The following is a 22595-nucleotide window of genomic DNA, read 5'->3' on the forward strand; positions in this document are numbered from 1 at the left end:
CAATTTCAGTTCATTCTGAATTTTACGGTGCAGTCTGGGGGTGGGGACTGAGTACTACCACAGCATAAATGATAACTATGTTATCCACAAAGTTTGTGCAGTGTTTCCACAGAAAGAAATGATTATGTCACCTATTTGTTACAGAGCTGGACGAGTAACAGGAAGAGTCGGTCATAAGTTTAACTGTCCTTTAAGAAAGCAGAGCACTTGGGGGAATACTACCATTACATAATGCAACTTTAAAAAAATTGGTAGTCATAATTTTCTACAACTAGCTCTCAAGCTCCAGACTGCTCCATGTTGTTTGGGTTTTTTTCTAAGAGAACTATTTATTTCTAAGCAAATCTTGCCATTTTTACATACCTTTAAATCTTTATTGATCCTGTTTACTTTTTATTGTGTACTTTGCATATCTCTATAATTTACTGTTTGATATACCTTCCAGAGTACAATGCTGCAATGTTTGAAATTATTTAAACTTCAGAGGAAAAAATGTTCTTGAAGTCCTCCTATCTTTCCACTTGATGCCTGCTTTTTTAAATGGCTATGCAGTAGCAGACTGTTCTGCTGGCATGAAAGGTTTGATAGTGATTCAGAAACAGTAACAGACTGAAATAGCCCAAAGTGAGAACAGAGTTTTAAGGTCACTGTAAAGCTGCAAAGGTAGGGCAGAGGGAGAAATGGGAGGGATTTCACATTTGATAATTCTTCTGAAAGCATTAAATAAAATGAAAAAAGGGATGTGGTTTTGGTTTTTTTGCCATATATCTAATTAAAGTGAAATCTTGGTAGGTAGAGGGCATGTTTTCCATTGCCCAGTGAGCATGACTCTGTACTGCAAACACGATCTTCATAAGGCTGTTTCAGACACAGGGCACACAACATGACCTGATCCTTTTATTCTTATGTGCTAAGCCATCACAGCACAGATCCAAAAAGGAACAGCATACCCTTCAAGGCCACTCATATTCCTGGTGCAGCACAGTCCTCTGACATCTGTGGTGACCTGGAAAGGAACTATGGGAACAAGAGGAATAGCAGCACTGCATCAGGGGAGAGTGAGCTGGTGGAAAATGGTGATAACCTCTGAATTGCCTTCCAGTAAGTCTCCACTTGGCTGTGAGTAGGAGGACTTCATTTAAAATTAGAGATACTGACAGCTGCTTTTATATAGGAGAACATCTTTTTTTGCAAAGAACACCTTTTCAAGTAATTTTCACTTCACTTTAGAGTACAGAGAACCAAGGCAGGAGAATGAGATGGTACTTAAATACAAGTAATCAGAAGTGGGTATAGAAATACTTTTAGAATTGGACATGATATGGCTCCTGTCATTGCTGCAAAAGCCTGCCTGAACGCATGCTGTTATCTAATTTACCTTAGAAGAAACTGCAGGAATATTCAGATTCCTAATATTGCTTTTCTATTTGCAAGGGTGCTCACATTGCCCATCCTTTGTAAAATGGCTTGAACAGTAACAGCTGTTAAGATAACAGTGTGAGTTCAAGCCTCCCAAACTGTCTGAGTGCATGTGCCACAGCTGATCCTAATAAAGGGATGACAACCGTCAGCTGGATTAAACAGTAACCAGGAAGTTACATAGTGAGTTCTGAAAGAAGGGAAGGGCCAATTTGGAAGGAACTGTATGGGACAAATGAAACTTTGTAACAGGACGGAGAACAGTGGTGACAGATAGATCCAGCAGTCAAAACCAGAGGAGGTGGGTTTGACACCGTTCGTTGTATGTTCATCTGCTGCCATCAAAAACTCTGTGCCAGGCAGACTCATCCTCCCTGCCCGATCCTGCCAGTGCCTTCATCCAGCTCGGGCAGTGACCATGCACGTGTGACAGGCAGGGACTCACACCTGGGTGTCAGTGTAGTACCTTGGGTGGTGCTTCTTCCCTGGTGTGTGCATTAGCAGGTTGTAAGGTGCAGCACAGGTACACATTAATAAACCACATCTCCCACAGGAGATATGCGTGAGAGGTAGACTGTGTGTATAACCACGGGTGGGTGGTGCACAACTTTGTGTGCATGATTAGAACTTTGGGAGATAAGTGAAGGAAGGTTCTTCAGAAATTTGTTAGGTGCTTATGAGCATTTTGTCTATTAACAGTGCCTTGTCTGTTGCATTGCTGATATGGAACCTGAATGTATATCCCATTGATTGCCAGTTAATTATGTTCTATTAATAAATCAATAAGCCAGTTTGATTTTGATTTAGTTTAAACTAAGTAAACTGTGCAGTTTTCCCCTCTCACACCTTTATGTTGAGATTGTAGATATTACATGATGTGAAATGCCATTATGAGTTATAGAAGTTGTGTGACAGTGGGAGAAAAGGCAAATGTTGATGATGAAAAGATAATCTTACTGTTAATACAGTGGGACAGCACATTTTCATGAAGATTTTTGGGCAAGACAGTGATTGGTTCTAGAATTCTATGGGCTCTAATGATATCATTAAACTCAAGTGTAACAGGAAGAAGGCTGTTAGGACATGCTGAAATTATACTGGTCAGAGATGCTATTTCAGCAGTGGCGAATTAAGCTTCTGTTACTAGTCATCATTAGTTCCCTATGGAATACTCTGACTTCCTCAGATCTGTCTTCCTAACACAACATGGCTTCCAAACACTGATCTCCAAGTTATTCTGGTTTGAACAAACACTCTGAATGTTGATGTTAAGCCTCCACACTGAGCAAGAAATTAACAAAAACTTCAATAACTTATTCTGACCTTATACTGATTCTACTTTGTGCAGGAGTATTGGACAAGATAACTTCCTGAGGTCCATTCCCAGCTGTACTTTCCTAGGCTCTTATATCTTGACCTGCACTTTTTCTCGTGCTGATATTTTCTCTGGGGGTGATATTTTGGCTGTCTGGCTGCATCCACAGCAATATGTGAGTGTGGTCACACCAGTTCTCAAAGCAATAGCTCTGCTTCCTTAGATAAAATCCAGCTGTCTTTGACTGCATAACTACTTTTCTGCCTTTTTTGATGAGTAGGAAGTAAGGGTACTCTAGAGATGGCTTTTTTCTGCCTGCCTTAGAGGTCCTGAGGCACAGTTTGCCTATGCACTCTGTTTTGTTAGAGGCTGAAGATGACTAAACAAAGTCAGACACGATTAAAGACATTAGTTTTAAATTGATAGCCCATGGAAGAGGTGAGGAAGGAAAGCAAGTTTAAGTTCCTGATTTTATTTCCATTTAGTTAGGTTAAGTTTAATCAATGGTTTGAGAAGATCACAAACACAAGACCAGAAGGGACTGAGTCTGGTCCCTTGATTTGTGATTGAAGATGATTTCTTTGTATAGGCCTACATTACATCCATACAAACATAGACTCACTAGGTTAGGTGAGTCTTCTAATTTTTAGCTTAAATTTATTCATAGGAGTTGTGGTTTTGCATGCTGATGCTCAAAGAGTTTTAGCATTGCCTGTATTTGTAGACAGCAGTCAGGAAAGTTAAAGTACCATTTCAATTCCAGTTGTGGTTGAGCTGTAGCTGAAGTTATCTTTGACTGTGTTTCAAGCCCATAATTATTTGGCAAGTGGTTTAATGACCCAAAAGTAGTTTGACAAGACCCGAAACAGTTAGAGCTTCATGACATCAGAGGATAAAACATTTAAAATTGCAGAAATTTTAGAACCCATGCCTCCAGTATATATTTTTACAGCTAATTGGTTTGAGCCACTGTGTCTGGATTGAAATCCAAACATTTTTATGCTGTTTCAATGTTTTTCCAGCTCTCTGAGCTTCCCATATGAGTTAAGGAATTGGAAAGCAGCAGTGTCACTGTGCTGCTGTGACAGGGAAGGTTAAGCCATCCTAAGTTCCTCATCAGTGCAGGCTGCTGCAAGATTTTGCACCGGTACAGAAGCATATGAATACCTATGGTAATGTGGTAAGATTGGTGCAGAGGGACAAGTGGGACTGTCCTGGTGCTGTCAGAGCACGTCTGTCTGAAGTAGCAGTGCAGGCTTCAGTGCCACAGAACAAAAGGAACTATAGATTTGGGCAGTGAATTTCTGTGAGGAGCTGTTTTCTTGGAGCTCAGTTTTGACAGGGGCAAAAAATATCTTTTCAGTGGTCAGGTATTCACCAGGAACTGCAAAATGGATGCAGATCGATCCTCACAGGGTCATGGAGCAGGGTGAGAGTTCATTTTCCACATATGAGTCATCTGTCTAGGAAAGGGGGAGGGAAAGGAAGAGATATTATGCTGTCTGAAGAGTTCTTGTGGGTGAAACAGCTGAATGCCAATTTTCATTTAGACCAAGTCTTCGAACTGAGGAGTGAAAACACAGCCCAAGTTAAAAAAAAATAATTCCAGCTGCCTTTTAAGAAGAAGTTTTAACTGCTTTAAATGCTTTGGAATTCAGGTTTGATTTGAGATCTGCTCTGTAGACACACTACTTTTATCCTAGAGCAGTACACCAACCAAGCCAGTAATTTTAAGGATATGTTGTGTGTTTCTTTGGGAGCATATACAAGACAGATCTGTGTATACTCCATGCCAGTCAGACATCACCACTGTGGGGTACCTGGTCTGCAGCTGTTTTATGTCCATCTCATATGGGCACTTCTGTTACATATTTTTCCCTGAATTCTCAGTCTCAAATAATTCTCTTCATATGATCAACATTTCCAATGGAGTGCACTTATAAAGCCAAGACATATCATGAAACTATTAAGAAGACTGTTGCTTACACAAATCTGTGACAAGCTCCTCTGTTAGCCCAGTTTGCCATATACTTCTTTTTGCATAATCTTTATATTTCTCTTTGGAAAGTTCATTCTCTATCTTACAATTCATTCACACCTTCTCCATCTTATTTCTCATGTGAAACTGAAACAAGTGCTTCAGCTTCACCTAAGTTTATTTAATCAAGAATTTGATCAAGTATATTTCCTTTGCTCTGGGCAGTTGGTTATTTTATATAAGAAAGAGTGAGTGACCAGTAAGCCACTTTATATTTTTGTCTGCCTTTTATTTTGATTGTTTTTAACATAGATCTTGAATTATATGTGTAGAGAAGTTCATTTTTACACACACTTAAGATGACTCTGTTTTCTAGCTAAGCAAACAACACACAAAGAACCACAAAATAATTTATTTGTTCAACTGCTTTTAGATACCAAAAAATAACCTTATATGAGTATGTAGGGGATAAATCTGAAGGAAAAAAAAGGGGAAAAAAAAAGCATGATGAAAATACAGGCAGATCACAGGAAAGGAACGTGCCAACCTAAGTTGCCAGGCTTTTATTTATTTATTCATTTAGCAAGGTTTAGAGAGAGGTGGAAAAAAAAAATACTTGTGTGTTGCAAGAGGTTTAGGGGAAGTGACTGCTGAAATCAGAGTATAAATGGTTTGCAAGGTCAGTCTCCGGAGCAGTTAGTGAGTAAAACAAGAGTGGAAATAACACAAAGTACTCAAAATAAGTAGGGTCCAATACTGAATGTGTTTGGATGAGTTTCTGAATCTCTAGAATGTTGTTCCTGGGCTATGCAGCTCTGCTCTTGTGTTGGATGTGTTGTACTGCACAAAGAGGTAAGCTTTAATGTAGAAAAAAATCAGAGCTCTTTCTTAAAGTGTATGTGAAAATGGTATTTAAAACAATATGCAGAGGCATTGTAGCCTTTCTAATGAACTTCTGACAACAGTGACTGAGATTTCTTCTGGCAGTATTTAACACCTTTAGTATTTCATATCTTATCATAGGTATTACTTCACCTATTTATTTGGATAACTACTGCTGTTATTAATCTGATGCTCAAATTTTAAACGTTAGAATCACTATAAACTAGAGCCAGATGACTAATTTTTTTAAATTATGTTTGTTAATTATTCTAACTTCTAAAGCCAGTAAACAATTAGTAGAATAAGATAAAAAATATTCCATAAATGTGCATTTATTTCTGTCTGGAATAATCTGTGAGATGATGTAAGAAAGAGAAATCATTACTAAATTGACTGAAAAGCTTATAAAATATCTCTTGACTGATAGACTGTTTTTAGTCTATGAAATGAGATAGGTGTATACAAGTATGCTTTTGTACATGTTTAAATAGGTAGCTAATATACTGTATATCTTTTCACAAGCCTCTGATGCTTTTAGTTTCTCTATTGAATTTATTTTTCTTTATTTGTGTTTATATTGTTTAATCTGTCCTCAGTAATTTAATTTTTCTTTTTGCTTTGCACACACTGTTGAGGAAAGGGTGCTGTGTGGTTTTGAGCTAGTGTGTCTTTGCTTGGTTCAACTTGTTTTTAATTTTGGGTGAAAGCTATGAGGACCTTATTAATCAAAACAATCCAATAGATTTTACTTTGAAAAATTGAAAAAAAATCAGGAAATTAAAGGAATAGCTTATCTTAATTAAATATTCTTATAATAAATACTGCCTCAAACCAACTAATAAAGTCTAATTTGTTTGCAAAGAAGTCCAGAAAAGTCCTGGAACTTGAACTAAAAATTTTCCCTAATTTGCACTATGTTTTCACAGTGCTTTATTTATGCTAGGGAGATTACAAAACAGTGTGAATGTAGCAAAATTTGATTTATCCAGGACAATTATTACTATGGGTCATGCAGGATTCTTAGTTCCAGCTCCATATTGGAAGTCTGTGTGAGTTGTTCCAAGAGCTCAATTTTTGCACAAGGACAGAAAAACACTTCTACTTGGATTTGTAGCTTGTGCTTGACTTTGTGGAAGTTGCTACCAGCACAATGATGGTAAGAAAGCAGCTTGAGCTATTTGTAACTGAGGTCAAGTCACATGCAAATCCTGAGTGAATTATTCCAGATCTCCTTGTCTCTCGCAGAAGGATTTGAAGGTATGCATTAAATGCATGCTTTCAAATCTAGAAATAAAACCCTTCCAGTGTTGGTGAGTACATATGGTGAGTGCATGATGTAATTCATATAGTTTTGAAGTACATCCTGTCAGAAAAATTCTTCATCTCAAGCTACTAAGAAACTGCCTTTAAAAATATTATTACTAGCTGTAGTAGTAAATAAATAAGTATAATCTGAGACTTGATGGTATCACATGCCATCAATATCAGGGCAGGAGTGCGAAAGAACAGAGAGAGTTGATATAAAACCCAAATGGAAGCATTTCTTAGTAATGATGAAGAAACTAAGATTATCTTTCATGCTGTTTTTTTTCTTAATGTAAGCACGGAGGAGTTGTGGCCCCATTCTGCACAACAGACAATCAAAAAATATAATACAACTCAGCAGTAAACGAGGAACAGAGTAGAGAAGCTCTCCCTGCACTCAGTAGCCTATTTTTTAAATCTTACATTGCAGTGTGCTTTCTCAGCTTGCAAAGTGAAAGTGCTAATTCAAACGAGGTCTAATGAAAAGTAAGTGGAATTAGAAAAATTCCTTTCCTCATCATTACAAAGAACTGTTTGGGTAAACTAACCATTTTTAACTCGTTTCAAAGACAAAATTAGCTAGAGAATTCCTGTTCATTTTGCTTATTCCTACATTTTACAAAACTGTTGTTAGAAAGCAAATGTGTCTTGATCTTGCTAAGTATAAGTCCCTACTTCTTTTTTATAGTAGGGTAGTACCCTCTAGTGCATAGAAGCAATAATTTTTATTCAGATGTAATTATTCAGAGGAGGGAGTAAACTAATTAAAGTAATGGGAAAAAACATGAACATGGGGGCACACTCTTCCTTTAGCACCTCAGCAGTATTGCCAAAACTTGTCTAATTCCTCTGGCTACTTGAAATAGCCAAACTAAAGTTATCAGATCACACGATTACCATTATTTTCTTTATATTATCAAAATGCCATACAGAGCATTTAAAATTATACATGTTTTTCTTGTAACAATTTTTTTTTCCTGATTTTTACACAATTCTATAAAATTATGCCTCTAATTTGGTAGGTACTCCATTGACTGAAATAGGGAGTGCTCAAGGGTGTGTCTTTGCACAACTCGAGTATAATTCACTTTCCACATTTTGATGTGGAAGAATGAGTGTTTTTCCTGCTCACTTTGTGTCACAAATCCAGGCTACCTAGTCTGTGGTTGGGATCTGTGCAGTGTAATTCAGGAAGCTGTAACTCTGCATCCCTCCCATGAAAAAGGATTCTAGTTATTTTTCCTGTAGTCCTGTTTTCAAGAAGCACCTGGACAACCTGTAGGAAAGCTTCAGTGAGAGTACTGCTGCTTTCTCAAACCTTTGGCCTTACAGCTAACTGGAGAGAGGACTTCTGTGCCAGGTCTCTGCTGCATAATGAATGTACTCACCAAGGACTTTCCTTCCCTGCTGGAGAATTCTTCTCTCATTTATTTTCTATACAGAGATTTCATTTCTTTTCCAAGGCTCCATTTCTCAGTGGTTCTTTTATTTATTCCTGATGAATTCTCACCTTTCCTGTTCAGATGGAAACCAGACTTCGTTGCATCTAATTGGCTAGACTGTTCAGGCTCTGTTACTCTGGGTAAAGCTTCAACCTTCCAAATGAGTACGTTTCAGTCACCCAGGCACTGAAAATTAGTCACTGAAATTAGTTCAATAATTATAAACAACTAAAAAAATTGTTTCTTAACAAAGTCATTTAGTCTTTCATTAACAGCTTCCCAACATTTGTTTCTTTCTGCTTTAGTCTGGCTTTTCTCATTCTCAAGCTGTTGAGGAATTCCTTAATTAAATTGATTCAGGCTCATTTATTGTAATTCATAATCTCATGGACAAAAGAAAAGAAGTTTTGGAATATCGGGTGATCTGAGCCTGGAGAGAAAGTTTAGGCAATGTAAAGGTGAGAGGAGATTTGACAGAATTTGATCAAATGACACATGAAATTAATGTCAGTAAAGATGGTGGTGGTTGGAGAAGAAAACAGTTTGAAAGGAAACTCTACCTGGAATTGTGCATGGAGTTGTTCTCTGTGGCAGTGGAAGGACAGGCATGGAGCAGCTTCTGCAGATGGAAGGGTAGGAGGTGTCTGTGATTAGAACCAGGGCACTAATCTCGTCTCAGTCTTTGTAACTAAAATCTGTTTTTGAATCATCACAGTCCGGTGTGGTTTCTTGGCACTTGCTTGGCTATTTTCATGTCCTTCTAAAGGTCTATTCATATTCCTACAAAATGTGGATTCTTGGCAGTTTCCTATTTTGTGGTGATTAAATAGACAACCTATGTTGGTTTGATCACAAATGTCCCCGGGATTTTGTGCTACATTTTCTATTGTAAAATTGTTTTGGTGTTTGTAGCATGTGCTTCAGTCACCAATATTTTTATTTAAAATTTTTAGCTTGTGAAGAACCTCCTCCCAGGAGGGTTAAGGAAGTGCCTACTAAAGTATGGGACAAACCTCCCTATCCACATGGTACTCAAGCAACATACGGTTGTCGGCCTGGATATATAAAACCTGGACGAATTATGTTTAAGTGCGTTGATGGGGCATGGCAGCAGCAGCCCCCAGTGATAGAATGCAAAAGTAAGTATTTATGCAAAATACAAGCAAACATTTGACCTGACAGATCACATTCCTTGCCAGTGATGTCAATGTGAAATTGCCATTGTGTCTTTACCTGTAACTTACTTATTTCTGCCATCTTTAAAATATCCTCCTAAAAAGTATGTATGCATAAGGAAACATTTTTTGAAGTTCCTTTTCTTGAGATCAAAAGATTTATTTTTTTTTTCTTGAGAGAAGATCTTACCCTAGGCCAGCCTTATCAACCCAATTTATGTTATTAAGATCAGTTATTGAATTCTTAGAATCTTGCTTCCAATATTTTACTAAATGTCTAATACTGATGAAACTTACAGTCTAAGCAGAAGAAAGCACTATCCTAGCTTCTGGATGCAGTCAAAAAACAGTTTATTCAACTAGTTCTATAAGTGATATAATTTCTTGAAAGTGGGGTATTATTTTTCCCTGCCTTTTCTTTTAATCTGTAATTCACAATTAGGATGAGAGCTTCTATTTATTGTCTCTAGTTTACTGTGCTAAGAGTTTAGAAGTATCTCACAACCTCATATAGAATTCATTACTGAAGAAATTGAAGTTTATTATTATTAGTCAGCAGATACTTCTTTTCTGTAATACCTGAGTTTTAAACACAAAGGAATTTTAGAAACATGAGGAGTTTTTCTTGCATATCTAACATACAAAATTTTTGATAGTAGAATGTAAATGTTTGATTTAATAATATAAATTTAAGTTCCAGGTGTCATTCAAACAGAGATTGATACAAATCATAAGTAAGAGTTAATTAAGAAAGTTGCTGCATTTTTTTTACATTTTTTATTTAGTCACCGTCTCAACTTTTAGATTTCTTTGTTTAACTACTCAGTGAACATGAACTTATACAAAATTTGGTGTAGTTTTAAGTATCATGTTTTAGCAAATACTGCCACCCAGTGAGCAGCTACTGCCACAGGCAAGGTGGGTGGGAAGAGAGAAGGGATGCTCTGCCACAGACTAAGGGAACACATTCCTTTTCCAGGATAAGCCACAGTAGACAGCAAAACTGATCATGAGTTTTCCATTTTCTCTGAATTCCACTGTAGTGGATGTAGGGCCTACTGAAACACCTCTTGGTTGGAAAAAAAACAAGGATGTTGATATGCCCTAAGAAATGAAATTGCCTTGATCAACAGGGACCAGGAAAGACTTCAGAGAAGGGCTGATAGGTTTTAGCTGTGCAGTTTATTTAGCAGTTCATATTATAGCATCAAAAGGGGATGAATGAGAGGGATGGTATGTTCATCTCTGCCACTCTTTTGGGAATCCAAGGTAAAGAGTTAAGAATGCCCTATGGGGAACTTGGAGCAAAAAGCACTAAGGATCAAAATACTCCGGTGACTTTAGATCACCTCTCTTTCCTTAGCACATTCCCCATCAGATTTCATTTCCAATCATGGATGGATTCTCTAGTGGAAGTTTTGGACGAGTTTATGTCACAAATTGCATAAAGCTGTGCCATAAATTTGTCACAAAGTCTAAGATGCGCTCAACCTTTTTAAAGGTATAAAACCAGCTAATTTTGGGGTTGGGTTTGGTTTTTTTTAAAGAAGCACATGCATACTCCAATATGTTCTCATTGAAAATAGTGATAAAAAAGGGAGGCATTAATGAAACTAATGCTGAGCATTTTTGAATTTTTGAAAGACCTGTACTCACTACTAGTTACTGAAAAAATGCTGTCTTTTACATTTTCACATTCCTATGTATGGTGTAAGTACATTTTTTTTTCCTCTTCATCATCATCATCTTCTTTTCTTTTTTTTTTTTACCAGATAAACCCTGTGGGCATCCTGGAGATACTCAGTTTGGTTCCTTTGAACTTACTGCTGGAAGTGAATTTGTATTTGGTGCCAGAGTTGAGTACAGATGTAATGATGGGTAATATTTGTTTAATTCAATGTATGGCAATTAACATAAGGTGTTAATTATAGTGTCAGTTATAGATTTGTTCTCTGTAATGCAGCTGTAAAGCATCTTACTGATATTCAATACTTGCTTATGGTTGAATTTGAATTTCTGCCATTACAGTAAATACTGAAGATAACTCGTTCTCTTGTCTGGTGCTACTGCAGTAACTGAACTCATGCACTTGATGCTTCATCCAAAGTGTCTAAAATACGCAAGGCTTTATCTAACTTGAAATCACAGCTGTTGAGTAGCAAACAAAAATAGTGGCCTGTCTGTAAAGCTACATCTTGACTCCATGAGCCAACCAGTTCAGATGGAAGTGTAGGTCGGTATGCTGGAGTCTGTGCTGTCAGTAGGTAGCCAGGATGCTGGCCATATAACAATTATGGTCATATAACAATCTCCTCTTCAGAACCACAACTCGCCAGTCCTACTTCAATCATTTTTTGCATTATGAAGTAAAATGTATTGTAAAAAATGTTTGAAGGAAGACATTTCTGGTAGACTCACTAGTGTGTCTGCACTGAACGCTTGAAAGAAATTCTTCTCCCTTCCACCTCTATTTACCTTCTCCAATGAAAACTGCAGCAAGTTGAATACATGGTATTGTGCTTAGTTAAGTGTGCCTGTGATTGGGTTCTTTCCTCTTGAAACACAAATCAGCTCTCAGCATGGTACTGTGGTTTAGCCATGATTTTACTGTTGTTATATTACTGGAATCTAGTCTGAGTTTCACAAAGAGAGCTCCATAATCAATATTCTCCTTAATCCTTTAACTTCCATTCCTCACTGTCATTTCAGACCATCTATACTTCCTCTGACTGCCTTTCAGACCAAGCAGAAGCCATGGCATTGTGGTCATATTGCCCTCAAACTTAAGATAATACTTCCTCATAAAAACATGACACATATGGTTTGGATTAAGTCCTATGTGGATGCTGTCACATGGCTTTCAGCCATACTAGAAGAGAAGGAACAGGAGCTTTATTCTCCTTGCTACTTACTGTGCAAATTGCCCCTAGATTATTTATTATGTAGCCAGAGCTTGCTATCTCTGTAATGAAGAAGCCTTCTTACTAATTCTTTCCTACTTTCTGATTTTATTTTATATTTTCACATATGCAATTAAGGGAAAACAAATAGGAGACATGCAGATCAAAAAACTACTCTGTTTTGTCACATTTTGATTGTTCTGTGCTGGAACATCTGACACCTACTTCCTTTGCTTCAAGAACAGCAGCGCTGTTGTTTCTGTCACATAATGAAACTGTATTTTAGCATTGTTTACTTTTTGTTGGGTAAGTTACCAGATGCTCAGCCAAAGAAATTACCGTGAATGTCAGGCAGATGGATGGAGCAATGATATCCCTCACTGTGAAGGTAAATGGAGTTTTATTCTCTGTTTAATTCATTTATTTATTATTTTTTTTAAATTTACTTATTTGATTGCACTTAATTCTCTATCAGACTGCCTTTTTATCGATCTGAAACTATCTAGAGCTAGTCTGTGATCATTTACAGGTATTAATTCACATACGTATAAATTCAAGTTAGGCAGCAGTGAAACCCTTACAATGACTGCTCAGCCAGTTTGGTCCAAGAAGCTTTTGTTAAAAACCATTCACGAAATGGAGTCCTGTTACTTCCAAAATGATTTAAAGCTCTGCCTCACCTAAAGGCCCTGATAGAGTAGCTGCCTGTAAAACATGGCTGCAAAAGATATTTGGGATGCTGTGCTTCAAAGGAGTGTGAAGGCATGTGTGTTTCTAGCTAGTTCCCTCCTCCACCCTTGTGAATATACTAACCACTCAGATTTTATTACAAGGTCTTCTCCCTGTTATTAGCATACTGTGAAAAATGTTCAGTCAGTTAGAGTGAGAGCAAGGGAGACTCAGACATCAAGACTTAAAAGACTGGATGGCTCAGATGATGCTTCCCTGATCTTTGATGATATAATTTTTAATTGGTCTATTTTTAATATATGTGGGCAGCAATGACATTTTCTCTGATGTCAGGAAAAGGTCTCTAAGTAAAGAATCATAAAAGAAGGTAGATATCTTTCTCTTGTCTAGAGTTTGTTGTCTGTGTTCTGACATTTCCTTGGATTTAGATACATCCCATTTAGTGTAATGGATTTTGAGTATCCTCAAAATTAGTCATACAGGTCTATCTGCACAGTATAGAGCAAGGGTTTCCAGCTTTTTTTGTCATGTGTCACCAAGATACTGCAATTTTAAAGTCCTCCTAAGATAGATATTTCTTTCATGGTTGACTTGTCATTGAAATACGATTGCCTATGAAAGAAAGTATTTGTATAATGTCCTAAATGTGAGGAACCTAGAAGACAGAATATGGACTCACAAAAAAGGCAGATGACTTACAAGATGGTGAATGCTGTCAGAGAGAAGTGGGAGCTTTGGTAGACAAAACACAAGCCACTTTTTTACCTGCTCAGGGATGTCTATGTGAACGTTTAAGATTGAGTTTTGATAGTAATTTTCCCCCTCAATACAAAATATTTGATGACATATGTTGACTCTTCCTTTTTTCTGCAGGTACAAAATTGGGAGATGCTAGAGGTCTAAATTAGTGGCTGACACTGTGTTTGTTTACTTTAGTAATATAATTTCTCTGATAACCTTAGCTAGGATTTTAGTTAATAGCTGAACTGTTCTAGTCAGCCTGTAATGCAGCACTCTTCCAGATATCTGTCTATAGCAAATTCAGTTTGGCACAGCTCTAAACTAAGTCAACCAATTCTGACAAATTTTAATGGCCCTGTGTGACAGTCAAGGCTCATCTGACCATCCATAGAATGCACGAGCTTATAGTATAATTTAGATTGGGTGTGAGACCCCAGGAGGCCATGTAGTTTAGTGAGTGCTCTGTCTTTAGCCTTCAAGGGCAGACAAGAGGATGATGAGAGACCATCTATAAGCTTCTTCCTGTGTCAGTCTGTCTTTTTCCTTAGGCAGTTGTATTATATCTGCTGAAAACGGTATCTGAATGCAAAACTAAAGAGTATATTTTTTAAATGTGTAAGGAAATTACAGTGAGTTTTCTGTATTTTCACTTTTTTGTGTGTTAATTTATTTTACAGACTAGATCTCAAAATTACTCCTTTTTTTCCTTTCCTTTTGTTTTGTTTTATTATTCCAGTGGTAAAGTGTTTACCTGTACAGGCACCAGAAAATGGAAGAATAATTATGGCTGGTGCATTTGAGCTAGACCAAGAATATGCCTTTGGCCAAGTTGTAAATTTTGAATGTAATGCAAAATACAAGCTTGTTGGAGCTAAAGAAATAATTTGCTCATCTAATGGAAGATGGAGTAATGATGTGCCTCAGTGCCAAGGTAAAAAGGACACTACTTACAATGTGTAATTAAGAAGCTTTATTCTCACAGACTCCTAAGGACTGGTTACCACATGGGAAGCTACAAAGCTTTTACTTTATTTCACAGCAATTAAACATAGTTCGTCTGTAAACAATCTCTGTTGCATATATGAAGAAGAAGTAGGATAAGAAAGAGAAATGTGATAATATTGGATGCTAATATAATCATAATAGACCATCTGTTTGTTCCACATTTTCACTACAAGCTGAATGTTTTGCCAGACTGCAGTCAAATTCTTTGAAAATAACTTTGATATGTCTACCAGAAATTCAATCACTTCAGTGTTAATTTAACCAAAGTAACTAGAAATGATTTTGAATCTATGTGAACCAAAAATAAACAAGTAGGATTTTTAATCTTAGGGTATATAGAATACAAAAAAAGTCCTGATGGGTTTTTTCTTTCTTCACGCTAAGGTGTTTTTACAAGTTAGAAGGTTCATGTTTAGTTTTTACAGAACCACAGAATCACAGAAGAGGCAAGGCTGGAAGGGACCTCTGAAGAGCAATTAGCTAGGGTGAGTTGCTCAAGAGTATGTTCAGTCAGCTTTTGAATATCTCCAGCAACAGAGACTCCACAGCCTCTCTGGGTAACCCATTACAGTGTTTGAACACCCTTTAGTAAAAATATTTAAGTGGTATTTCCTGTATTTCAATTCATACCCATGTTTCAATTCATTGCCCCTTCTCCTAGTATGGCTGGCTGCCAGTGAGAGAGGTCTGGCTCCATCATCTTTACTTCTGCCTCCCCACAAAAGTCAAGAATTTACATATATAAAAAGAACCCTTCCTTGCCCACCCCAAACCTTCTTTTTTCTAGACTCTCTTAAATCTCTTTTAATCTGTCAATTTTTCCAATTCCTTAATTATCTTCACTGGATTTGCTCCAATATGTCCATATGTTTCCTCTATTGAGGAGTTTGGACCTGGGGAGATGTAGAGGGAAAGCATCACCTCTTTTGATCTGCTGGCAACACACTCCCCAGTGGAGCCCAGGATACTGTTTTCTTCGTTTGCTGCAAAGGCACATTTCTGGCCCCTCTTGAACTTGTCCGTCAGGATCTTTTTTTTTCCTGCAAAACTACTTTTCAACCAGTGGACCCCACGCTGCCCTGCTTGCAGCTTGTACAGGTGGATGGAGTTATTCCTTCCAGTTTGAGGACAGAGATTGTATGGGATTGGATTATCAGTATGTAAGAATGAATCTCAGGAAGATTATGGTAACAAACACTTAAATACTCAGACTATCAAGTTTCTTATATTATTTACATGTTATCTGATCAGGAAACATGTATTTAGAAGAGCAGAGTATGTCTATCAACATGGCAGATACATGTATGGCTTGTTCACAATTTCAGCGCAGCGTTTTGCTACTTTGAAATCCCCATTTATTATCATTTATAGCATAATCCCAGATCAAAAGTGGAATGAAACATATGTGCTTGTAACATTTGCAGAATCTAGTGAATTTCATTAAACAATGACAGTTCCAATGAGCTATATTTCATCCTAAATACAAAGTAAATTCAGAAAAGGAATCCAAGAGAACTCTTGGGTGTTCTGCTCTGTGACCGAGGAAGCAAAGTCTTGAATATTTTCTGGTTTTCTGAACTCAGTTTTAGGAAACTGCAAGATCTTGGTGGTTTTATTGGATTTGGCAAGGAGCTGGCATTGCTGATGTTCTTTCATAGATAGTTAAGCATTCTAGTGTCAGTTTTCCAGATCCTTTCATTCTTTTTTCCTTTTGATGTAACGATTTAACTAATAATCTTCTGGCTATGGGAGTGCACTAGGTTTTCTGGAAACTACAAACAAATTATCTGAAAAAAGGAAAATCCTAAATTTCAGCTAATGTAGTTTCTGATTTTGGAATATATTCTGCATTATATATTGATTCTGGGATCCATTAAATTCCAAAGCAAAGCCCTGCAATCTGTTTCATGAATCAATTTGCACCTGATGCTGTGCTACTTTCTACCTGGAATCCACAATCAGGTCACTGAAGAGCTCTCAAATAAGTTTCAAACAGCTTCCAAATGCAAAAGTTTTTGTGAATTCAAATTTAAATAAAACCCCAAACCTAAATTTTATTACAATAGGATTTTATGCTTAGCAAGTAAAAATAAAACAGAATACATGGCTTTTTGTCTTTCTCTGTTTCAGATATTAGCTGTGATGTGCCAGAAATTCCGAATGGATATGTACATTCCCCAAAGCAGTCTTACAAGGAATCGGAAATATTGCGGTTTGCCTGTAACGATGGATACAACTTTGGTGACAGATCAGATGCACTATGCACTGAAACAGGATGGAATCCACCTCCCTATTGCACTGGTTAGTCTTGCCTAAAGTGGTTTTACACATTTGTTGGGTTTGGAAGTAATTTCAGAGATTAATCAGTTTATTCGTAACAAAATAAATCCATCCACATCTAACCAATATCCATGAAGATCTGGAAGGATTAAGTACTAAAGGGACCAAGCAACTGGATAAGAATTTTCCATGGAGAGCAGTAGCAAAAGAAGTTAGTTCAGGTTTGTTTTTCTTTTTTCACTTGAGTGTAGATTGAGAGGTCCACAAAGCAACAATTGCTCCAGTATTCTACATAATCAAGAGTGATGCTAAAATACTTCATGCAGCATTGGTAGCTGCATTATAGTTGTTATTATATTGTATTTTTATATAATTCTGAATTAGTGGGAAGAGCATATGAAAAAGGTTTCTTGAGTTAGAAAAAAATCCTAATTTGGACAGATAGGAAGGATAAAGCTGAATACCTTCTACAAAACACAGTGAGAATGTTTTCTCAAAGGAATAGAAAAAAATCAGACATGAAAAAGAAAATTTAAGCAAGCAGGAAAAAAAGTATTAGTACCAGAGAAATTCAAACTGCCCTAAGAACCATGGACATAAAGTGATGTATAAACAGAGACCAAAGGACCATGGGATGCATGAATCCTGCCCTTGTCGATGACCCTTAGTCTAGGATGAAGACAGCAATATGTTTAATGTCATCAGAGCTGTAATTGAACAGCCACATTATCCGCACCGTTCAAACTTCACAATTGTCTGAGAATCTCTACAAATTAATATATTTACAATGCTAAAGCTCTCTATTGCTTTTTAACTCTCAAATGCCTTCTGGGCAGTTTATGTGACAAATCCGTAATTTTTGAGGCTAGTCCTGTTTGACATCAGCCCTCTGGGTCATGGATTTTACTTTAGTTTAATTCAGTTACAGCATTTACAGACTATATTTAAATCTCTAAATCCAGCAAACAGAAATATGCATGTTATATCCCAGCTGAAGCAGTTTGATGTAAATTTTGGGGAAATTATTAGTACCTTGAGTTGTCTTCAAGAAATTGCCGAACTCTTGAGACTGGAAAAAAATGTTGGCAACAGGGCAACATTGTAGGATCTTATTTGCCACCTACCTTCCTGGGACCTCTTCCAGAAAGACTCCTTTAGAAATAAAGACTTGTCAGTCTTGGGGCCCACTCAGTTCTTGACCTTTCTGCTTCAAGATTAGTAATGGTACTAATTAATATGCACCGCCTACATTTGAGCAACATACTGCTTTTGAGGAGTGCCAAACAAACGTTCTTCTAGACACCAATGTACTGGGCTCTGATACTTGGGGCATATTCAAACAGTGGTTCTGGATCCTACTTGACTTATCACTGAACCTAGAGGATTCAGCAGTACATGCATGCAACTGATTCACCCACCTTCACAGCAGGACCAACCCGTAGTCATTCCCTCCCAACCCTGAGAGTGCTGGTGGTTTTTTCTGAATTGGAAGTAGAATACAAGAAATCTAAAGGACAGATTCTGTTTTATAAAGAATACATTTACCTGGCTTCTCTGAGCCTAAGGATACCATGAGTTTTTTAGAATAAGATTCTTGACCTTTTTCAGTTGTCGAAATACTTCCAGTGTCAGTGTAAGTCCCTAATCTTAGTCACACAGCCTTTGAATGATCAGTTCCTAGTTGAGTGTAGATATTTCCCCCTTTAGGACCTGCTAGTGACACTGCCCTACTTTGGGACAGTGTCCATAAATGAGCCCAGCATAACCCAGCTGCAGAAAGACCTCTTGGAAAAAAATAGTCAGATTCAGTTTGATTTCCTCCGGTTCTTCTTTCAGCCATTCCCTTTGCAATTTAGTTTTAAGCTTCTACTTAATATGACATCAGTAACAGCTGTCGTTCTTCTCTTACAGAACTATAAGAGTGGGACAGGAATGTAATCTTTTCTTTATCCTAAGAAACATCTTTTTAACAACTTAAGCAATACATTTAAACATATTCTTCATTTTTTCTCTTTTTATTTAGAAATTGTATGCTCCCCTCCAGTAGTTCGCCATGGGAACTTTAGACCTGACAAAGGCAGCTACAAAGCAGGTGATACAATCACGATACAGTGTGACCTTGGGTATCATTTTAAAGCATTGACTGGCGGAAACACAGCTGAATGTACCGGGAATGGCTGGGTGCCTGAACCAGCTTGTGTCTGTAAGTAGCTCTCATGGATGAAGACACAAAATGTAGAGTTGTTAGAAGCATCTGAGAGAAAAAGAGGTCAAGAGCAAAACTCAAGGAGCAGTAGGCATGGGAGTAACTCATTTTTTTTCTTTGTGATGTAAAGCTTAATGTGATGGTTTAGAAAAATCACCTATAAAACAATGGTTTAATCAATATTTACATTATGTTTATTAACACAGGTATTATCTATTACTATATTTGTGAATTTGTTAAAATGTGCTATAGTCAGCTCACTTGTGCCCCACCCAAGGAGCATCTTAGTCAAGATAAGAGGACATCATGAGTGTTTAAGTACAAACTATAGGTAATGGTTGGCAGATGTCTTTCCTCTTAGCTGTCAGAGCTTTAGATTTTTACTTGGAGTTGTAAGTTGGCTTTATGAATAGTCGCATGTATTTCTATCTGTTATAACCTGTCAGATAACAAAACAAGGTATTCTTGATGGTTGATGAGTTCTTTATTGTCTTAAACTTCCCATAACTACAATGATAGTTTTGTCCAGTAGGCACGATAAAAAAATTAATATATAATTTAGCAATTAATTTCATAATCTAGCAGTCTTTGATCTTTGGTCATTGACAATAAAAGAAAAACTTAGAACAGATTGTGAGAGAAACCCTGATGAAATCAGTCTTCTAAATAAACCTTTGGATAAGTTGATTTGAGCTGTTTCTGAAAAGTGCTCTGTTAATATCTGTATTAATGTTTTCTCTATATTAGTATGAGTTCCAAAATTCAGGTATCATTCTGAGACCATTTCATTGATTATTGAATGGTCTGTCCAGTGAGTGGTCTGCCCTGCCTCTGCAGGTAGGCTCTGGATCAGAGCATTTCAGGTAAACTTGAATGAAAGCATCTGGGAATCTCCTCCTTCAATCCTTGACTTCTCCCTGAAAAAGGTCAGTTCTTTTGAGGAACCAAGAGAACAAAATTACAATTTTAAAATAAAATTTTAAAATAAAAATGAGAAGAGTAAGGAAGCGCTTTTCGTGCAGGGTCCCAAAAGTTACAAATGGAAGTGGTAACAGGAATCATCTCAATTTTAAGATTGTACAGGTCAGTTTCTATATCTGAACCACATGTCAGGGCTCCCATCATGTTCAACATAGTAAATTTAGTCAAGACCCTCTACAAGGACAATGTCATCTCACTGTAGAAAAATATTTACATTTAGTCTCATGAATCAGCCTTCGGAGTCTGCTGAGAATATTTCCTGGATTTCTGTTGATTGCAATGGAATTGGGGGAAATGACAGAGCTATAAGCACTGCCAAAGACACCAGCAGCACAGTGCGATTGTTCCCACACTCCTGAGGGGTGTGCCAGGGTGGGCAGTCCTGGTTCTGTCTGTTTCTGAAAACACCCAGATGATGAGGCTGAATCTGAATTAATTGTGTGCTAAACTTTTTATCATGCATGTGTTGACATTGTTGCTCTTAAATTCTATTTCAAGCGAAGCCGTGTGACTACCCAGTTATAGAAAACGGCAGGTTAAGTAACGCATATGAGAACCACAGATACTATTACTTTCCAATGAGATTTGGGCAGAGTGTTGACTACTACTGTTTCCAAGATTATTCAACCCTCACTGGAAATACCTGGGGTCGAAGTTCATGTTCTGAAAGGGGCTGGTCTCCAGCACCAAAATGCCTGAGTAAGTGCATTTCCAAGATATACTCAATTCTGTTATAATTATGAGAGGTCTGTGCAGCTGAAATTGTTCTGATGGAACACAAGACAAAACAGTTTCTTAGAGTCAGACTGCTTTAGCTGACCCCTGGAACTGCATCCAAACTGTTATCCTCTCTGCAGAGCTCAAAGTGTCAGCTGGAGACACTCTGAAATGAGTAAGGCTGAAATGATGCTTTTGGATTTGGGAGATTTTTTACTCTTGAAACTATTCATGAGATTAAGAAATATATGGGAAGTCTTCTCTGGCTTCTGGGTAACATGCAAGCATATACTTTCCTCTGGACACACAGCTGCACATGCAAACAGAGAGTTTCTAATCTTTGTCAATATATTCTCCCTTCCATGGCTTGGGCACTTTGTCTAGAGGTTCCTCTCTGAGAACCATTGCCTGGTCCCTTTGGAAAGCTTTTGGAGCTGAAAAGATGTCACACTCTTGGAATAAGCTGAAAGTGATCGTGGCATCAGCAAAAGAACCAGATACACTCCTTAGATTTAAAATGAATTAGACTTCCATTTAAAGCAGCAAGGTGAGATCTCCTCTCAGACAGCTTCAGTCACAGCAAAGTTCCTGCCTACTGGTAGGACTGGAAAGTGGATTACAAAAGGTTGATCTTTCCTTGATGCCCTCAGTGGAGTGGTGCTCAGTGCAGGAAAGGAATGGAGCCCTGCCTGGAGGAAAGGACCAGTTACTCAGATAACACTCTATAGCATTCCTTCAGCCCATGTCTGGGCTCTTGGGGTGCAGGAGGCCATAGAGCCAGTGTGCCAAGCTGTTGCTAAAATCTCTAGACCTGCTTTGAGAGGCTGATACACTTCTACAGAGATGATAAAATCTCCAGGAGGCAAATGCTGAAATTCACTCTGTGCAGACACCAACAGTTTAGAGACAAAGCAGACCAAACTAGAGCTGGTGCACATGAACAGTAAGCAAGAGATTGTGGTTACTAGACCAGCTCTTTTTGCTTTATGTAGTGACTTCCACTTCTGTTCATGTGATTCATTAATCTCAGAGGACTGAAATAAAGCAAGCTTTCATTCAGGTTTGCACACAAATGTCTTTTTGGGGAGGAAGGCTACAGAAATGTGCTTGGAGGCCTGTTTCTTAGGAACTGTCTTCCTAAGAATTTTTTTACCTCAGTTCTTGCTGTAGAGATTACTGTCATTAAATGTACTTCCTTCTTCTTTAGAAAAATGTACTTCCTTTCTTCTTTAGAAAAATGTTATACCAGGCAGCTGATAAATGGTTATTTCCCAAGACACCAGATGGATTTTTACAAAGAAGGTGAAACAGCTACATATGCCTGCAACAATGATTACCATGCTGAGCATAAAGAAGTCACATGCACAAGGAGTGGCTGGTCCCCTCATCCCAGATGTATCCGTGAAAGTGAGTGTGCTTGTATTTTGTTGAGGTTTCTGTCTAACAGCAGTAAACACATCATCACATGACCCATCACCACGGCTTAGTAACTCTAAGTCAAGGTGCTGGACAATGGAAAGGCAGTGCTGTGATTGTCTCACCTGTCCTCCACAGCTCTC

General features: G+C 37.6%; 1 protein-coding gene across 1 annotated transcript in view; it reads left to right on the plus strand.

Moving 5' to 3' along the window:
- The first annotated feature begins 5420 nt into the window (after positions 1-5420).
- Positions 5421-22595, plus strand: part of CFH (complement factor H) — a 59537-nt gene continuing 42362 nt past the window's right edge. The window contains exons 1-9 of the mRNA XM_029962247.1: positions 5421-5564; positions 9295-9480; positions 11289-11394; positions 12728-12804; positions 14584-14778; positions 16983-17153; positions 19156-19335; positions 20818-21018; positions 22270-22443. Of these exons, the coding sequence (XP_029818107.1) occupies positions 5504-5564; positions 9295-9480; positions 11289-11394; positions 12728-12804; positions 14584-14778; positions 16983-17153; positions 19156-19335; positions 20818-21018; positions 22270-22443 (1351 nt within the window). The 5' untranslated portion in view covers positions 5421-5503. The remainder of the gene's footprint in view (positions 5565-9294; positions 9481-11288; positions 11395-12727; positions 12805-14583; positions 14779-16982; positions 17154-19155; positions 19336-20817; positions 21019-22269; positions 22444-22595) is intronic.

Source organism: Manacus vitellinus, unplaced genomic scaffold (genome assembly GCF_001715985.3).
Source record: "Manacus vitellinus isolate BGI_N305 unplaced genomic scaffold, ASM171598v3 scaffold_44_pilon, whole genome shotgun sequence".
NCBI classification, from domain to species: Eukaryota; Metazoa; Chordata; class Aves; order Passeriformes; family Pipridae; genus Manacus; species Manacus vitellinus.